General features: G+C 49.1%; 1 protein-coding gene across 4 annotated transcripts in view; it reads left to right on the plus strand.

Moving 5' to 3' along the window:
* The window catches only part of OTOA (otoancorin), a 113,602-nt gene that overhangs the window by 61,430 nt on the left and 32,811 nt on the right, over positions 1-19,361 (plus strand). For 3 of the 4 annotated variants that reach the window (XM_067013970.1, XM_067013972.1, XM_067013971.1), the window contains 2 exons: positions 2,818-3,013; positions 5,555-6,416. In XM_067013970.1, coding sequence (XP_066870071.1) covers positions 2,818-3,013; positions 5,555-5,625 — 267 coding nt within the window. In that variant the 3' untranslated portion in view covers positions 5,626-6,416. Of the gene's footprint in view, positions 1-2,817; positions 3,014-5,554; positions 6,417-19,361 lie in introns of those variants that run through there. The other variant, XM_067013969.1, reaches the window with a different exon arrangement.

Consider the following 19,361-nt stretch of genomic DNA (forward strand, 5'->3'; position numbering starts at 1 on the left):
TGTAACTTAATACCTTCAGCATCGTCTGGGGAAGCACCTTGTAAGCAAATGCATTAATATTTCTGTGAAGAGATCTGTGACAAATCACATTAATTGGAATAAATAGAGACTATAAATGGTCTCACATCAATTTAGGTCAGATTTTGCTGGCAAATAAGTTTGTCTTTTTTTTTTTTTTTTGTGGTATGTGGGCCTCTCACTGTTGTGGCCTCTCCTGTTGCGGAGCACAGGCTCCGGACGCACAGGCTCAGCGGCCATGGCTCACGGGCCCAGCCGCTCCGCGGCACGTGGGATCTTCCCAGACCGGGGCACGAACCCATGTCCCCTGCATCAGCAGGCGGATTCTCAACCACTGCGCCACCAGGGAAGCCCAAGTTTGTCTTAAACTTTGGAAAAAACTTTGTTTTCTGACTTGTTTGGACTTCAGAATTGCAGATGAGGGATAACATTTCGTGTATAACATTTCCTTTTAAAATAAATTTAAGTAAAATATTTTAACTGAATTTAAGAAATGTGTTAAGGAAGCCACAGTAGGAGAGGTGACAAACAGCTGTGGAAAAAATTGAGAGGGTTGAATTGGATCAACTGAAGTTAGGGAAGCAGGGTATCCAGTGAGAGGTCCTTCCTTCCTGTCCATGTACAAGATTAGGAGAGGGTTTGGTGGGGACAGTCTGCTCTGATGAGGAGTGACGCTGGTGTTCTTGCCTTCTGTGTAACTTGGAAACACATTCTGTCCATAAAAACTGGATAAGGCACACACAGGAGGCTAGACAAACTCCCATGATGCAACATCATTGGTTCATTTTGAGAAAGAGAGCGGACCTTGAACCTCTTCAGCACCCAGGACAGTTGGGGGAAATAAGTGAGTCATAGTCCTTAACGCCATTGAGCTTCTCCTCTGGGGGCTCTGCGTGGGGTAGGCAGCTTGGTTCTTGATGCTGGCATGTTGCTGAGCACTTTCTCCTGGTCTTGTTTGGAATGAAGTCTGTAGCTCACCTACTCCAGAAATTCCTAGTGGCCACTTACATTGTGGTAGGCTCCAGCCTAGGCACTAGGATGTAGGCTCCAGGCTGGCGCACCTGGGATGCACTGGTGAAGGGGTGTAACCCAGTGTCTTCAGGGGCTTGAAAAGTAACATAAGGGAGTGCAGTGGCCTGGGTAGGGACTGGAGAGCCCTGTCTAAATCTGGGGAAGCTGCTTCTCATCTCTGGCACATTGATGCAGTGTGACAACGTGGGCCAAGTATTGCTGGATCTTCCTTTTTTTTCAGAATCCAGAAATCTCATTTTCATGTGAAATCTCCTGATAATTAAATGTTGGCAACCACTTTGAATCTATATTTTAAAACACAGTGCAATAGGCCTAGAGATTCAATCTGGCCTGTGGGTTGCAAGCAGCAACATTGGAAAAATAGATAATTTTTATAATGCAGACTCTATATTAATGGTAGATGTAAGGTGTATGCCAGAAGAGCATGTCCTCTATGTGTGTGTGTGTGTGTGTGTGTGTGTGTGTGTGTGTGTGTGTTTGTGGTGAGGGGGGGAGGTGATGCTGAATTTTGCAGTATGGGTTAGCTAGGTGGAGAGAGAGGAACAGTGTTCCAGGCAGAAGGAAGTGTTGCCTTCTGGGGGCTGCAGATATGGACCTCCATTCTCCAGGAGTGAAGTGTGCCAGTGCAGAGGACGCTGGAGAGGTGGGCAGGACCCAGAGCTTGAAGCCCTCATTACCATGTGCAGGAGCTTGAGCTGTGGCCTGGAGAGGTGGCAGGGAAGGGTTCTAAGCAGGGGCATGACATGATTCCAGAGAAGCATCAACCTGGATGGGAAAGAAGAAGATGAAGGAGAGAAGAAGATGGGGTGAAGGAGCAGAACCCCCTTTCTCAGAATCTTTGGGGCCCTTAGAAAATAAGCAGGATGACTTTAGAGGCCCCTCCCATCCCATCTCATTCTACACCTACTGGAACTAGTCACCAAGTCCTCTCTAGGATGGAAGCGACTTCAGAAAACATCTTGTTCAGGGCCCTCAAAGGACTTATGCTCTCGGCAGAATTTCCCATTTCCAGCGTCCATGGCAGACATCACTAATGGATTACTGCACTTTCCCTTCGCTGAGCCCTCACAGGACTCACCAGCAAGGGTTTAGAATCACATAGGAGATGAGTTATCTGTGCCATCCCACATCTAGTCCAAAAGCCCAGAGAGGCTATGAAACTTGCCCAAGGTCACATAGCTGTTATGTGACAGAGCTGGGACACAGATTCAGGTCTTTGCCTTTTAGGTGTGTGTTTTCTCCTCCACATCAGTGTTTCTCAAGTGGGGGACTTGAAGCATTGGGGGTGGGGTGGGGTGGAACCTTGCACTGCATTAAACAACACTGTCACCTTTTCACCTCTCCTTTACTACTGATTACTTGAAGGAGGAAGTCTCGATTTGGAGCTAAAATGTATTTAACACCTCTATAACACTTAAAATCCCCTCTTTTCTGTTTTTAAAGAGGCCTCAGGTTCAGACATTGTTGGCTAACACATATAGCTACAGTTCAACAGTGTCGTTTTATTTATTATGGCATATTTTAAATGAGTACTTATTGCGAGTCATTCCAATTTTCCATTTTTGGAAATTTCCATTAAATTGTTTTCATTTTAAAATAAGTTTATTTTAGTAGTGAAAGAGTGATCTGATTTTAAGTAAAAATCCTAAAGAGGAGCACAAATGGTACATGGGTACGACGAAGGTGTGCGGGTCCTGGGCGGATGGCCGAGGTTTGGGAAAGCCGCGAAGGGGCGCCTCTGAGGGCGCTGTCCCGTCTCCACTGCAGGAGCTGTCCGCGGAGCAGATCGCCTTCCTGGGCCCGGAAAACGCCGCGGCCGTGACCCCAGCCCAGCGCCGGCAGCTCAGCATGTTGCAGCTGCAGAGCCTCCAGCGGGCGCTAGATGGCGCCAAGACACGCTCCTGGCTGGACGCGCCTCCGAGCGCCAGCCCCACCCGGACCCCCTCCTCTGTTTCTCCTCCAGGTGAGCCGGACAGACCCAGCCAGGTCCCCCACTCCTAATCCCTTTCCTAGTCTCTTGGTCCGCCCTGCCAGACCTGGGGCAGCGGGAAGGTTCCTAAAATTCAGGGTGGGCTCTCTGACAGTCCTTGGAGATCCTGCATTCCCAGAAAAATCCAAAGTCCCTACCGAGCACGTGTAAATGATTCTCAACTCCAGAGCACTTTAAAGTCATGGGGTGGGGGGAGCCTTTTTAAAAAAACTTATTTATTTTTGGCTGCTTTGGGTCTTCGTTGTTGTGCATGGGCTTTGTCTAGTTGCGGCGAGCGGGGCTACTCTTTGTTGCCGTGCGCTGGCTTCTTATTGCTGTGGCTTCTCTTGTTGCGGAGCGCGGGCTCTAGGCATGCGGGCTTCAGTAGTTGTGGCACGTGGGCTCAGTAGTTGTGGCTTGCGGGCTGTACAGCGCGGGATTCAGTAGCTGTGGTGCTCGGGCTTAGTTGCTTCGCTGCCTGTGGGATCTTCCCGGACCAGGGCTCGAACCCGTGTCCCCTGCATTGGCAGGCGGATTCTTAACCACTCTGCCACCAGGGAAGCCCCAGGGAAGCCCCACCGGGGAGCTTTTAAAAACTGCCTGTCCCGTGGACCCAACCCAGAGCCCACTGAATCAGAATTTCTTAGGACTTAAGTCCTGTCAGTGGTTCCTTTGCTCCTCCCTCCTCACCGTCCAGTATTAATTAATAAATTCAGTTGACGTATACTGGGCACCTATTAATACGATGTGCCAAGCCTGCGGTAGGGGCAGGGAATACAGAGGTGAGTAAGGCAGGTAAGGCTAAGAAGATTTCAAATCTGGTAAAACCAGGGGAGGAAAGCAGCAGAGGGTGGTGGTGGCGACTAAGGGCTGAGCTGAGACAGAGGGGCCGGGGGTGTGGCTTTCCTTCCCGTCCTTCCTCCCTGCCTGTCTTACTCTCCCCCTCCCCTCCCCTCCCTCTCCCACTTCTTTGTGACTCCTGTCTTCAGTGAGCACCGCCTTTGGACTAAGCTGGTGCTGGGCTCTGGGGAGGCAACTGTGAACCAGCCAGGCGGTGTCCTCTGTCCTCTGGGAACTCCCAGTCCAGCATGGGGGTGAGGGAAACTGCTGCACCCCGGCGACCATGAGGCAGTACGAGGGGTGCTGTGAGGGGGAACACAGGCCCCCAGGGAATGCTCGGGAGAGGCAGCTACCTAGGCGTGGGAAAGCGGAGAGTGTCCATGGAAACCTCCAGAAGACAGTGATTCCTAAGCTGCAGATCAAGAGAAGAGAAGATGGACCCAGCCAGGTGGAGAGTGTCCCAGGTAGAGGGAAGAGTGAGTGCAAAAACCCAGAGAGCGAAGCTTGGTGCTTCGCTGTCTCCAGGTCTGCCCCAGCCTCCCTTGGGGATAGCAAATTGGGGGATTCCCAGTTTCTGCAGTCACGAGTGGCCAGACATGGCACCTGCAAGCTGGAGCCACGCCCTTTGACTTATTATTAAAGCCTTTTCATTGAAATATAATATGCATACATTTAAAAGTTATTTTAAAATGTTACAGTGTTTTGTGTATGTCATATAATGCACACAGTAGGCAATACACCTGGTTTAAAATACGAAAGGTCTGAAAAGGTGTGCAGTGAGCTATCTCTCCCATCCCCTGTTCCTTAGTTGCCCAGTTCCCCTCCCCAGAGGCAACCAATGTCACCAGCTTGTGCATCTGTCCAGAGATACTCTATGCATATCCGTAGTTTATCCCTGCACTTTTACAAAACTTGTTATACACTTTGTTCTGTGCCTTGCATTTTTCACCTGACAGTATACCTCGGAGGTAGCTCCATATCCATACCTAGGAGCCGTGCAATTGTTGTTTTTCTGGCTACGGCGTAACTGTATTTAACTAGATCTCTGTAGACAACAATTCAGTTGTTTCTATTTTTATATTGTTACGAACAGTGCTGCGGCGGATGACCTTATATACTTTGCATCTGTTCAAGTATATCTGCAGGGTAAACTCTTCCAAGTGGGATTGCTGGGTCAGAGGGTTTGTGCATTTGTAACTTTGACGGATACTCAGCCAGGCAGGAGAAGCCTAGATTCCTTCTCCTTCCGTTCACCCCACAGGCCTGAGCTGGTGCTGGCAGCTGGGTGAACCCTTCCAGTGGGCCAGGCACTTAATCTCTTGTTTCGTAAATTTGCTTCATTATCGGAATCATCTGGGAGTGATACTTAAAACTCCAAATTCCTGGGCCTGGTACCAGACTTGCTGAGTCAGAATTTGCCGGGGAGGATCCCAGAATTTGCATTTTTAGCATTCTCACCAGGTGACTCTTATGATTAAGGCAGCTCTGGTAGTCGCTGATTCACACAACCTCATTTAATTCGCCTTTCCGTCCCTTGCAATTTGGGGTCATTATTCCTGTTTACGAGTTGAGCAAACCAAGGTTGGGCGAGATCTAGTGAGCGGTTCAGGGAGAGGCGCAGGGGGCTGGCGTGGTGCGTCCACCCTCCGCGGGCTGCTGAGACCTCCTGTGCACTCTTGTCTTGTTTCCTTTTAGGAGCCTGGGTCTCGCAGGGTCTTGGGCTGGGCTGCCCTCTGCTGGTCCTGACGCCCAGGCTCGTGTGGTGAGCGGCATTTGCGCATTGCCCTGGGGCCCAGGCAGCTGCCTAGGGCATGTGGAGACCGAGGGCGCTGCAGACGGTGGGAGTCCCGCACGCCGACTCAGAGCCTCAGTGGGGGCAGGGAGACCCCGGGGCCTTGGAACTGAAGAGACGCTAAAAGGAAGAATAATGGTTGAAAATGATCTCGCACGTTCTTAACCTGGCTTGTGTCCTCTGCAGGGAGGCATTCTCAGCCTCATTTCAGTCTCCCTAGTTTTCCAGCTTGGAGACAGAGAAGCTGGGGAGGGAGGGGTGTTTCCTGTCAAAGCGTGAAGACCTTAGTACAAGTTACTGCCCTCCCTCCAGAGGGCGATGCCGGAGAGCAGTGGGTGCAGGCAGAGGTGCCGTTTTTGCCAGGGCCTGATATGGCTTCAATTCTGGCTTAATTTCCCCTCCTTGGAGCTACGGGGCACATTGGATTTCTCCTTCTTAGATACTTCGCAGAGCTGAAATAAATGAATCCCGCAACAGACGCCAATATTCCTGCCTGATTGCTCGGACTAATTGATGTTTTGGTGGGCATTGCTTTGCTTGGAAATTAAAACAGTTAACATGGCTCAACGTTAAATCAATTTAAAAATACATTTTCCAGATGCCTTCCATTTCCTTGGGAGGCAGCTGAATGAATGGCTGTGGAATTATCAGTTAAACTTTCGAAATATTCCTTTCTTGATGGAGGTGGTGGCTCTTCTTGTTTTAAGTTGCTCTGGGCTTTGGGGATGGGTTGAAATACAAGAAAATAAACTGTGTAAGCCAGTCACTCCTGTGATTATGGCACAGCGAAACAAACGCATCCACTGGCCCAATCCTTTTGGAGGCTGGGGTGGAGTTACCTCTGAAAACCTGCAGGATGCTCTTGGCCTTTGGCTCAGGAAGGCCGAGCTCAGGAAGGGGCGCTTTGCCGCCTCCCAGGTGTTACGCCTTCTCAAATTCAGCCAACAACGTTGTTTCGCAACACATCACTTAGGTGGCAATTTAGGCACCCTGAGTACTTCTGTGCTGCCTTCAGCACATTCTGTGCCCTTTTCCTGGTCACATCCACAGTAGACGTCTCATCTGGAGACAAGAAGAGCCTGCTTGAGTTTCCAAAAACCTCTGGTGTTCCGTCAGAGGTGGGTGGGTCTTAAACAGCATCATAGGTAGATGTTATAGAGGCTGGTGTGTTTTCAGATGTCACATGTGATTATTACAGAAAACTGAAAGACCAGGGTGTGGAGAGTGTGGCCCTGCGGGTGTTACTGGGGGTCTGATCTGGTTTTCTTTCATCCTGGCAGGAAAGTGGCAACTAATGCTGCTTCTCTAGCACGGATCGTTTGTCTTGTTACAAACTTGAGCCCCAGTTTAGCTGGGCCGGACCAGCTGCTTGGAGAGGGACGCTGGGTGAGAATGTGTCTGCCCAGATTCCCATCAGAGGGGCCTTGGACCTCGCTCACTAGTCCCACTTTCTTCCAGCCTTGGAGTATCCTGGGCAGGAACAGTAACAACAGTCTCGTTTGAGTTGGACATCACGCTGCCAATCTCACGTAGTCTGTGCGTCTCACTTTCCCTTCTGATCATTTGTTTTTGGTTTAATTCCTGGATTGTTTCTCTCATCGTGGATGACGTTAAGTAACAGCTCCTGTTTTGGAGGCTAAGTCTGCAGCTGAGGGCTTTAGCTGTGTCATTAGCTTATGTCATAGTCATCACGATCCTGCCAGGTGGATGCTGTTGGTTCCCTTTTTCCAGATGAGGGGACAGAGCCCGAGAGAGGTAAGGAACCCTTGTCTGAGGCCTCTCAGGTAGTGAGGATTTAAATCCTGACTTTTTCTTGCCCCGTGCTGCCTCCTGGATGGGTATTCTTGAACTTCTCTAATGAGTTAGATCAGAGAGAGCTTCTGTAGATCCCGTCCTCTCCTCCTCTGGCAGGAGGCCAGCTTGCCTCACAGCACATATAATTGGTGATTGCCTCAGGCAGGAAGACAAATCCAGCTTATGCCCTGCAGGACCCCTGGGGTCTACGGTGGAAATGCTCAGTCCTCTGCACTCGGGAAAGCAGCGGGTCACAGCACAGGCGCCACTCCCGTTCAATGTCAGCCGCACCGTTGGATGCCCAGCCCCACCTTTTGCAACTTCTCCCAGCTGTTTGCAGAGATCACGGACACTGGCGTGCAGGTCACAGTGTGCTGGCCATGGCTCTGATCAGTCAGGACCTGTGCTGTACTGGTTATTAAAATGTTTGAATATCTCTCAGCTATATCCTTTTACAGAACCCCAGCTTCAGGCTGGACGGGAGTGGGAGTCTTTCTGCAACTTCAGTCTACCATCCAGTGGGGCTTAGAATTAAGCTGTTCTCTCTAGTCCTGGAACCCAGGGCTCCAGCCACAGCTGCTGGGTTGGGCTCCACTGCCAAGGAGAGGTGGCTGTGTATGTGGGTGCGTGTGCAAATGTGTGTGTGTGTGTGTTTACCTGGCTTTACTGAAGAATTGCTGTCATGGAAGAGACAGTCAACAACGTAATATTAAATATTCCGTATTTATTTGTCCTTAAAATTTCTTTGCCCACCCTTGTCTCCTGAGGTCCTTTAAAACATCTATATTGCCTCCCTATAAAACATGTATATAATAAACAGTTAAGCCCGGCAAAATTCCAGACCACACAGTGTCTAAGCGGGACGTCTACAAAGTGCATGTCTTGAAGCCTTCTAGAAGTGAGTGTCCTCTCTGCAAACCCATCCAGGACGTCCAGCGATTCTTGGGATTCTCAGCCACCACAGGAGGGTCATTTTACACTTCTCGGCCTCCACTGCCCCAGGTACTGATTGTTTCAGAAAGGGACATAACTTGTCTGATCCTTGGAGACATCTGCAACCTACCTTGTTTGCCTTCACTTTCATCCTGGCTTTTTATGAGCCAGATCAGATACATGCTGATGAAATCTGGAGGGAGGGGCTGTCCTTTCCCAGGAGAACTCTGGCCCTGAGGAATTCCTTCCAGTCTCTGAGACCCTCCGGAACACTCCTGTTGGCTGCAGGGTGGGTGGGTGGGAGGACTAGAGGATTGTTCTCAAATCTGCTCACTCCCTCTGTTAGGATGGAACATCCAAGCCTTTGCTGTGTGGCTGTGTCATGCAATTCAGTAGGTAGAGTCTAATTCCCTACCTGCTAACTTTGGGCTTTGGGCGTTGAGCAGACATGACACAGTCCACCAGCAGCAGTCTTACCCGTGATTTGGCTTGACCTCTTGGCAATTGCTTCCTCATGTGAGGAGACCTGTGGGTGAGGAGACATGAGGAGCAGACCTGAGCCCAACCCACAGCTTGGAGCCAAGCTGAGATCAGCAGAACCCAGGTGAGCTCAGCCAAGCCCAGGAGAGCCACAGCCAACCTGAATACTCATATGTAAGAAATAAATAGTTGTTAAGGGAAGCCATTGAGATTTGGGGGTTATTTGTTACTGCAGCCAAAGCTGACTTATATCCCATGTCTTCAACATGCCTTCCTTGCATAGTGCTGGTCCCATGCTGGGGATAGGAAGGTGATGCACTCTGTCCCTTTCTTCACATTCCCATCCTTTACCACGTACCCATGCCCATTTGTGAAGCTCTTTGTCAAGCGCTGTGCTACTTGATACATCGTCTTGGCCCCTAACTTCCACTTATTTCCCATTTTCAAGATCAGGGGGTCATAGAAATCAGGTCCCAGACGCTCAGGGGTCAGAGCTTATGCCCCAAACATGGTGGTTCTACCTGCTCTGCCATGCAGCTTTCATATCTAATGACTTATTGAACTATTTCCCCTTGAGCACTCACTGATCCAACCTCATTCCCTCCCACCTACAGCTTAGCTACACTCCCTGGTACTGTCAAGACTCTGTAAGCTGGAGTCTCCCAGAAGAACTTTCAGGTCAAGTAATAGCACATGGCGTAGGTACATATCGGCCCATCCTCAGGGGAGAATGCCCCAGTTGAAGAAGACATCTGGCTCTCTCCCAGGTGTGTGTCATCTCCTCCATTCACGCCGGAAGCTGGAAGACACTTTGAAGTGACTGAGGTCAACAAGTCTGGCCTTGAGCCTCCCGCCCTTGCGGATCTCCCCATCATCTTCATCTGCTCCTTGTCATGTGAGGCCCATTGAGACCCCACTCTCCACCATGACATCTTGGGTCAGGGAACCTGAGACTGACGGGCGGGCTGGCGGGTTCCCACTGGCGTCCAGTCAGCTCCAGGACCTCTCACACCGGGAAGGGTTTGGGGTTGGAGGAATGGGCGTGATAACTCACCAGCATTTAGCCCCTGTGGGCAGAAACCTTGACTGTCTTGTTCACTGCCATATTCCTCCTGTTCAGCAGTCCCCAGTAGGCTGGGTCATGGTTGGTGTTCTTGACATATTTGTTGAATATGTAAATGTTTCATTTTCCTCCTCACACCAGACTGAACTCAGTAGGACCTTTGATCAGGCAAATATTGGGAAACTTCAGCTCCGGGGGAGCTGGGGAGATATGATAAGAATATACTCATTTAACAAACACGTATTGAGAGCCCGCTTTTTGCCAGCCCCCGTGCTGGGCAGACAGACGCAGAGTACACACAAGCCGGTTCTCGTGCAGCTCACGTTCTGCCGGGAGCTGGGAGAGGTGCTTGATAAACACACACGCACGAATCAGGTAGTGATAAATACTATGGAGAGAAGTAAATCTGGAGGAAGAATTGGGGACTCCGGATGGTGGTGGGAGTCGGAGCAGAGAACAAGCTTTAGGTAAAAACCAGGTGGTCAGGGGAAACCTCATGGAGAAGATGGTGACAGAGCGAAGACTTGAAGGAGGTACGGGGCAGCGTGCATACACCTACACCTATGCCTATACTTACGTCTACATCAACATCTATATCTATATCCAGACAGGATAGCAAGGATGAGCAAGTGCAAAGTCCCAGAGGCAGGACTGAAGCTCCAGGAGTCTGAGGACCAGCAAGGGGACACAGGGGTGGGGGCGGGGAGAGGCAGGAGATGAGGTTGGAGAGGTCACGGGCCAGATCAGGCAGGGCCTCGCAGGCATCACAGGGCTTCGTCTCGCGGCTTTGAATGAAACGGAAGTGGCAGGAGGTGGAACCCCGCGGATCTTTCCCCTCTTCCCATGACACCAGGGCCACTTTGAAGTGGCTCTTGCTCCCAGACCTCCTCTGGGTTCCGTCTTGCAACAATATGTTCCCACGTATCGTTGGGCTTGCCTTGGTTTCCGTCCTGCTGCTTCCTTGAAAAGGGGCCTTTGTACCAGTTCAGTTTGGTGAACATTATCTTAGAAGATTTCACTTAGGATTTTGTTTCCAGGCCCCTCCCTGTTTCCCAGACATGGTGGGGGAGAACTTCCCCTCACCTCCATGATTCCTGATGGCATCTCCTCCTCCCCACACGGCTGGGTGAGCCGTCAGCCTAGCAGGAGGCCCTCCAAGTCACCTGTAGGTGGTGTATCTGGAACCTCTTGACTTATATCCCTGCTGAGAGCTGGGCAAGGGTCTGGATTCAGGCCTAGCTGGATCCAGGAGCTCCAACAGCATCCCCAGGAGTTGGCTTCTCTCTTGCAATCTTTTGACTCTGACTTTAGATTTGGCTTCTTTCCTAGGCAGGCTCTACTTTCATGGTGGCCACCATCAGCTTTAGACTCATAGCCTAACACTTGAGCATTATTGAGAGAGAGAGGGAACTTGGTCCTTCCCGGTCATGTCAGCAAAAGTCCCTGGATTCACTTTGACTGGGCCTGCTTGGGGCAGGTGACATCTCTGAACTGGCCACTGTGGCTAGGATGGTGGAGCACACCAGGTGGCTGAGGCTAGGTTAGGAGATTACCCCAAATCCTACCCCAAATCACACTGACTCAACAGGAAAGGGCTGATTCCAGAAGAGTTCAATTACCAAACTGTGTAGACAGAATTCTAAGCTGGCCCGTGTAACCTCTTCCCCCCAAGGGCAGGCAGAACCTGGGCATGGGAGGGGATGTCACTCCCATGACTGGGTTACTAATCAGTTGACTTTGAGTTAATCAAAAGGGCAATTGTCTGGGTGCGCCTGACTTGATCAAGTGCACCCTTAAAAGGAGCCAGGACCTTCCTGATGACAGAACTGTTCAGAATGTGACAGCCTACGGGGGTACCACATGGCAAGGACCCAGGGTGGACTTTAGGAGGAGATCAGCCAGCAAGAAAACAGAGACCTCGGCCATACAATCAGAAGGAACTGAAGTCTGCAGACAACCAGCCGTCCTGGAGGAGGACCCCAGCCCCGGATGAGACCCCAGCTCCAGTGACACCATGATTTCAGCCCAGTGAGATTCTGAGCAGAGAACCCAGTTGAGCCATGCTGAGCTTTCTGACCTACAGAACTGTGAGATAATAAGTGTGTGTTATCTAAGCTGCTCCGTTTCTGTCCATTTGTTATGCAGCAATAGAAAACTAAGACACAGAATAAGGGGAAACAAACGCAGGGGAGGCGGTGACTGAGGTGTACACGGAGCTGAGAGCTGGGTGGCCATTTTTGGTTGAAATCGATTCGCTCTGGAATTTAAGCTTAGCCTGGAAACCTGTCCATGAGCATGAACACCCCCTGCCGCCTCCCTCCACCCCACCAAAGTTTCCTTGGGTGGGCATCCTACTCCTTTTCTGTCTCTCCCTCTAGGATCTTTTGCTTCTTGGCAGGAGGGAGGCCCGGTATGTTTATTTATCTTTTGCATTTGTCATTTATAGTGACTTAGCATCAGTTCCTCCTTCCCCACAATACTGTGAATTTCCTTTGGGAACATTCCTCTGGGACTTCTGCTCACGTGGATTAGGTGGGATCAATCCGACCTTCAGCTCCAGTGCTGGGCTCTGATTCACTGAAACCAGTCAGCATTTCTCATTCCCCAGTCCACGGTGATTGATCAGGGATGGGTCATTGAGAGCCAGGCCTGGGATTTTTATTCAACTGTTCAGAGAGAGAGAGAGAGAGAGAGAGAGAGAGCGTACATGCACAAGAGAGAGTGAGAACAAGAGAGATTCTCTTTCCTTCTGAACTTGAACTGTTCAGCCATCTTGAAATAGTGAGAAGTTGTATGAAGGAATGGAATTAAGAAATGTAATGAGAAGAATGGAGTTAAGGGATGATGTGAGAAAACCCAGGTTCTGGTAATAGTTTTTGGAGCCTGGATCAAACCATACCTGCAGATCTGCCTGTGGATCATTCAGTTACATGAACAAAATTGGGTTTGATTTTCTGATGCTTACAACTGGTTGGAATGGCTTCTCTTGCCTTCCTTTTTCTTAATTTTTGGATGTCTGCAGATTGTTTTTTACTGTGGGTGCAGCTGATCACAAAGTGTCATTTTCTCTATAACAAATAGTTTATGGATATCTTGGCTTCCCAGGGCCCTTAACAACACTGTTTTTGCCTGAATTTGGCTCAGATGCACCTGACTGTCTGATGGGTTACAGGGACCCTGGTTTTAAAAACTATCTTTACATAGATGATGAAATAGCTATTTAATGGTCAAGGTTTTTGCCTTGAGCCCTAGGCTTCTTCTGGAGATGACACTCATTGGAGGTGGGAGATTTGCTCCTCTCACCCTCTGGGGGCCTTCCTAGTTGGGAATTTGGCCTCAGGTGGCTTAGTCATAGCTGGCTGACTCCAAGTACTCAAGTTTGGATCTGCTTGTCCAATGGTGTCCCCCGAGGGCAGCCAATACCATCTCCTGCTTTTTTCCCTCCTGATGTAGCATCATGCAGGGCACAAATTCTGGGGTGCAGGGCAGGGGCCTTTAGTTCTCCTGTACAGACAGCCTGGGTCTGCTGGCACAGCAGCCTGCTCTTAGCAAGTCCGATTTTCTATCTGGCAGCCAGCAGCATCTTGTATGACTTCTGGTAAAGGCTTCCCTGGTCTTTGCACAGAAGGGGTGGGGAGCTTTTTCTCTTTGTTGTGTATGGTTCATGACTGTTCCCATAGTCAAACACCTATACCAGTCTTGTCAAGTACTTGGCTAAAGCAATGAAAGAACGGAGCTTGATATGCAAGAATGCTGCCTGGATCTCTGTGAATATGATATTATAGTTCTTCACTTCCCACCCTCCCCAAGGACTGACACTCTTACAGCATCCCGAGGCAGGCTCAAAAACCTGTATTACACTTCCCAATAAAGCCTCTAGTCCTGGGCAGTCGTAGCTTTATTTTGAAAGCTATTTTGTGTTTCTCCATGCTGGTTGGAATGGCAGCTTTGGAGAGCTTACCGATGTCTGCTCTTTCCTAGAAGAATTGCTATGACTTCTGCACTTTTTAGAAGCTCAGATCAAGCTGCCAGGTGTTTTGTTTATGTTTGGATATTTTTCTGGGTGTACCTCCAGATCCACTCTCCACTCGTATCATTGCCTCTGGCTTGCAGCGGGGATTGGGCAATGGGGCCAGGCAGGAGACTGGAGGGTCCTGACTCCCTTTCAGCCAGCCTGAGGGTTGCGTCCTCCGTGAAGGTCACAGTTCCTTTGGGGAGCTCTTTCTGACAGCTACAATGCTCTCTGGGTTCCAGAAGCCTCTCTATCCCTTTCTCTTTTAGCCTGGGGGTAAGGGCTTGCCGCTGCTGACCATTCCAGGGTAATTTGCATTCCTTATTTTCTCTTAACCCTGCCTGTACCTCTGCAATACTCTTTTCATTAAACTCTCTTCGAATACCTTATTTGAGTGTACCATCCTTTTCCTGATCCATTTAGAACATCCAGTGCCAAAGAATGCACTCTCCAAAGGCTGCAAAGGGAGTTCCAAAGAAGTTTCTCCAATGTCCCTCTGATGTGGGGTGCTTGTCCACCTCCAACATGGATGAATCAGGTCAATTAATGCTGCCCTAATTTTTTTTTTTTTTTTTTTTTTTTTGTGGTACGCGGGCCTCTCACTGTTGTGGCCTCTCCCGTTGCGGAGCACAGGCTCTGGACGCTCAGGCTCAGCGGCCATGGCTCACGGGCCCAGCCGCTCCGCGGCACGTGGGATCTTCCCGGACCGGGGCACGAACCCATGTCCCCTGCATCGGCAGGCGGACCCTCAACCGCTGCGCCACCAGGGAAGCCCAATGCTGCCCTATTTTATCTGATCAAGTTTGTTATTGATGTCATGAAGATGCATTCCTTTTACTCTGGCTCAGGAATAGCTAGCTGGGCACTGCACCTGTAGTTAATGACCCTGGATACAATTCTCAAATTAATCTGGGGTCAGCTGAATCTATCCAGCCTGTGAGGAGCCCCCCAGTTTTTTAAAAATAATTTTTTTTAAACATCTTTATTGGAGTATAATTGCTTTACAGTGGTGTGTTAGTTTCTGATTTATAACAACATGAATCAGCTATAGGAGTCCCCCAATTTCATGACCAAGGAAAAACCAAAGCCCCACTTGGGTTTCTGTGAATTTCTGGTGAATCACTGCCTCTGGGATCCTCCTAACTGTATACTATTTATGCACCTCATTGCCCCAGCTGTGTCATCTCAAATAACCCATTCACAAGAAAGCGCCAGTGGGTAAATGTGGGCAGCTTCTAGGGTGGCCCCCAATGATCCCTGCCTCCTGGTATTCATACCCTTGTGTAACACCTTTCCCTGAGTGTGGGCTAGGTCCAGTGACTTGTTTTTAATCAGTAGCATGTAGCAAGATGTTGTCCCTGAGATAAAGTTACAGAAGACTGGGACTTCCTTCTTTCTGACACGCTCTCTCTTGATCACTCTGATACGTCCAGCCGCCATGTTGTAAGTGGCCCCATGGCAAGGATCTGAGGGCAGCCTCTGCCAACAGCTCATGAGAAGCTGCATTCAGCCAACAACGTGTTCCCTAGTGTAGCCTTAAGATGAAACCTGGCTGACACCTTTACTGCAACATATGAGAGACCCTGAAGCGGAGGGCCCCGTTAAGCCAGGCTCAAATTCCTGACCCGCAGAAACTGTGAGATAATAAAGATGTGTTGTCTTAAGCTATTAAGTCTTGGGGTGACTTGTTGTGCAGTGATATGTAGCTAATACAGTAATCTAAACTTTACTGATGATTGCAGTAGAGAGACCAAAGTCGGATTTGTATTGCACATCTTGCAATGAATGACTAACTAACCCATCCAGCAGGCATTTCTCTGTATCCTCAGACCCATCAGTGCTATGGATTCCTCTGTCTTGCTCTCTTGATAGCACTCTTCAACTTGGCAGTGTCCAGCTCCATTGACTATTGTCTTCCTTAGGGTTTTCAATTCTTTCTCTGTCCACTTTGTAGAGACTTTTAGTTCTTTTTTTTTTCTTTCTGTTTTTCGGTACGCGGGCCTCTCACTGTTGTGGCCTCTCCCGTTGCGGAGTGCAGGCTCCGGACGCGCAGACTCAGCGGCCATGGCTCACGGGCCCAGCCGCTCCGCGGCATGTGGGATCTTCCCGGACCGGGGCACGAACCCGTGTCCCCTGCATCGGCAGGCGGACTCTCAACCACTGCGCCACCAGGGAAGCCCAGAGACTTTTAGTTCTTACTAACGTCTACTCCCAAACTCGTTGACAAACTCCTCCAGGTGTCCAGCAGAACAATGTCCTCTCTGTCAACACAGCCCATCTTTCTTGGGGAGCAGTGTGGGTTATAGATCTAGAAAATATCTGTTACATAAGTCTCTCAGCTCTTTCTTGCATATATCGCTATTCAACAGCTTAAAGTCATTGAAAAATGCATGCAAACAAAATTTTCATCTAACAAAGAAAATGCCATTATGACAGTGTTCAAATCATGTTCTCATGTTGCATGTGAAGGAGAAGTACATGCCACTGGAGAAAAGCCTTTTAAATTCTATGCTTTGGGGGCTTCCCTGGTGGTACAGTGGTTAAGTATCTGCCTGCCAATGCAGGGGACACAGGTTTGAGCCCTGGTCTGGGAAGATCCCACATGCCGCGGAGCAACTAAGCTCATGCGCCACAACTAAGCCTGTGCTCTAGAACCCGTGAGCCACAACTACTGAATCCATGTGCCACAATGACTGAAGCCCGCACGGCCAGAGCCCATGCTCCGCAACAAGAGAAGCCACCGCAATGAGAAGGCTGCACACTTCAACGGAGAGTAGCCCCGGCTTGCCACAACTAGAGAAAGCCCATGCGCAGCAACAAAGACCCAAGACAGCCAAAAATAAAACAAATTAATTAATTAATTAAAAAAATAAATCCTATGCTTTTTGACATTTCAGCTAGTACGTTAGACAAGAAAGCTGCAACAGACATATAGTTGGCAGCATTGTTGGAAAAATATGGGCTAGAAAAGAATTCCAGAACACTATTCATTGAACCCGAGATGGTTTTAGAGGCTGAGGCTGTGAAATCATTACAGAGAAACTGTAGACACACTGCAGAGTTCCCATTGTGCAGATTTTGATTTGGTTGGTTCATGCAGGCAAGCTCTGGGCCAGTTAAGACCTTGCTAAATACCTAACACATACTCAGTCAAGAAAGATAAATGTAGAAGGTGGCAGCATGGGAAAACATGGAGTTCGTGTCTCTCCACAGCTAGGGCTCCTGCTGGATGCTGGTGGGGGATCTCAACACCCAAGGAGATGGGAGGAACCCCCAAGCGAACCAGTAGGATGTGGGGGGACTGAAGAGGGGGGAGAAGTAGAGGCTGGACAGGATCGGCGCCCCTGAGGGGTGGCTGAGAGCGGGGAGGGATTCCCATACCTGAAGGGACCCTCGGAGTCTCGGACTGAGGGGGAGCGATCCAAGCGTTTCCCCTGCCCAATTGGCTGGGGAAGTCTGCCCGGCTCTCAGGCGGGTCCTACGCCCTCAGAGGCCCCCTCTGGGCAGTGTTAGTCCTGGAGGCGTAGGAGGGAGGCCCGGGGAAAACAGGACAGGCAGGCGGGAGGGGGCCTCCATGACTGGAGGAGCGGGAGAGGAGCAGGGGGCGTTTGCCCTGCCCACTGAAGCCCGGGAAATCTGCTGGGCTCCCAGGCTGGGTCCCCTGCCCTCCAAAGCCCCATCCAGGCCACATGGGTCCTGGGGGCATAGGAGGGAGGCTGGGGAAGAACAGGAGAGGACCAGAGGAGCCCTCTGAGACCAGAGGCACTGCCTGGGCCCCTTCTGTTCTGTTGAGCCTAAGCCCCACCCCCCACCCCCCAAGGGCCTATTCCAGCCCTGTGGGTCCTAGGCATAGGCCACGCCCACCACCCAAACGCCACCCCTGCTTAGGCCATGCCCTCCACAACCAAGGCCCTTTCCACTAGTTTTTTGTTCTCCTCCTCTCTTTTACTATTGTGGTTTGTTTTACCCTCCTGTTGTTGTTTCATCTATATTTTTATTTTTATATTTTTTCTAACATATCTGTTAGTTTCCTAGTCTAATTACTCTTTGTTATTGTTCTCCTTTTGTTTTTTGCCACCCCGTGCACCTTGTGGGATCTTGGTTCATGAGCTGGGGGTCAGGCCGAAGCTCCTGTGGTGGGAGCTCTGAGTCTGAACCACTGGACTAACAGAGAACCTCAGACCCCAGGCAATATTCATCAAAGTGAGGTCTCCCAGAAGTCCTAATCTCAGCACCAAGACCCAGCTCTACCCAATAGCCTACAAACTCCAGTGTTGGAAGCCTCAGGCCAAACAACCAGTAAGACAGGAACACAATCCCAACCATCAAAAAAACAAAAAAACAACAAAAACACGAGATGGCAAAAAAATATGTCACAGATGAAGGAGCAAGGTAGAAACCTACAAGACCAAATAAATGAAGAGGAAATAGGCAAGCTACCTGAGAAAGAATTCAGAGTAATGCTAGCAAAGATGATCCAGAATCTCAGAAATAGAATGGAGGCATGGACTGAGAAAATACAAGAAATGTTTCACAAATATCTAGAAGAACTAAAGGACAAACAAACAGAGATGAACAACACAATAACTGAAATGAAAAATACACTAGAAGGAAGCAAATACAGATTAACTGAGGCAGAAGGACAAATAAGTGAGCTGGAAGACAAAATGGTGGAAAAAACTGCCAAGGACCAGAATAAAGAAAAAAGAATGAAAAGAATTGAAGGCAATCTCTGAGACCTCTGGGACAACACTAAATGCACCAATATTTGAATTATAGGGGTCCCAGAAGAAGAAGAGAAAAAGAAAGGGTCTGAGAAAATATTTGAAGAGATTATAGTGGAAAAATTCCCCAACATGGGAAAAGAAATAGTCACCCAAGTCCTGGAAGCTCAGAGAGTTCCATACAGAATAAACCCTAGGAGAAACACACCAAGACATGTATTAATCAAACTAACTAAAATTAAATTCAAAGAAAAATATTAAAAGCAGCAAGGGAAAAACAAAAAATAACATACAAAGGAAATCCCATAAGTTTATCAGCTGATTTTTCAACAGAGACTCTGCAGGCCAGAAGGGAGTAGCAGGATATACTTAAAGTGATGAAAGAGAAAACCCTACAACAAAGATTACTCTACCCAGCAAGGATCTCATTCAGATTCGACGGAGTAATCAAAAGCTTTTCAGACAAGCAAAAGCTAAGATAATTCAGCACCATCAAACCAGCTTTACAACAAACGCTAAAGAAACTAGGTGGGAGACACAAGAGAACAAAAAGACACACAAAAACAAACTCAAAACAATCAAGAAAATGGTAATAGGAACATACATATCAATAATAACCTTGAATGTAAACAGATTAAATGCCCCAACCAAAAGACACAGACTGGCTGAATGGATACAAAAACAAGACCCATATATATGCTGTC

This window comes from Kogia breviceps, chromosome 14, assembly GCF_026419965.1.
Source record: "Kogia breviceps isolate mKogBre1 chromosome 14, mKogBre1 haplotype 1, whole genome shotgun sequence".
NCBI classification, from domain to species: domain Eukaryota; kingdom Metazoa; phylum Chordata; class Mammalia; order Artiodactyla; family Physeteridae; genus Kogia; species Kogia breviceps.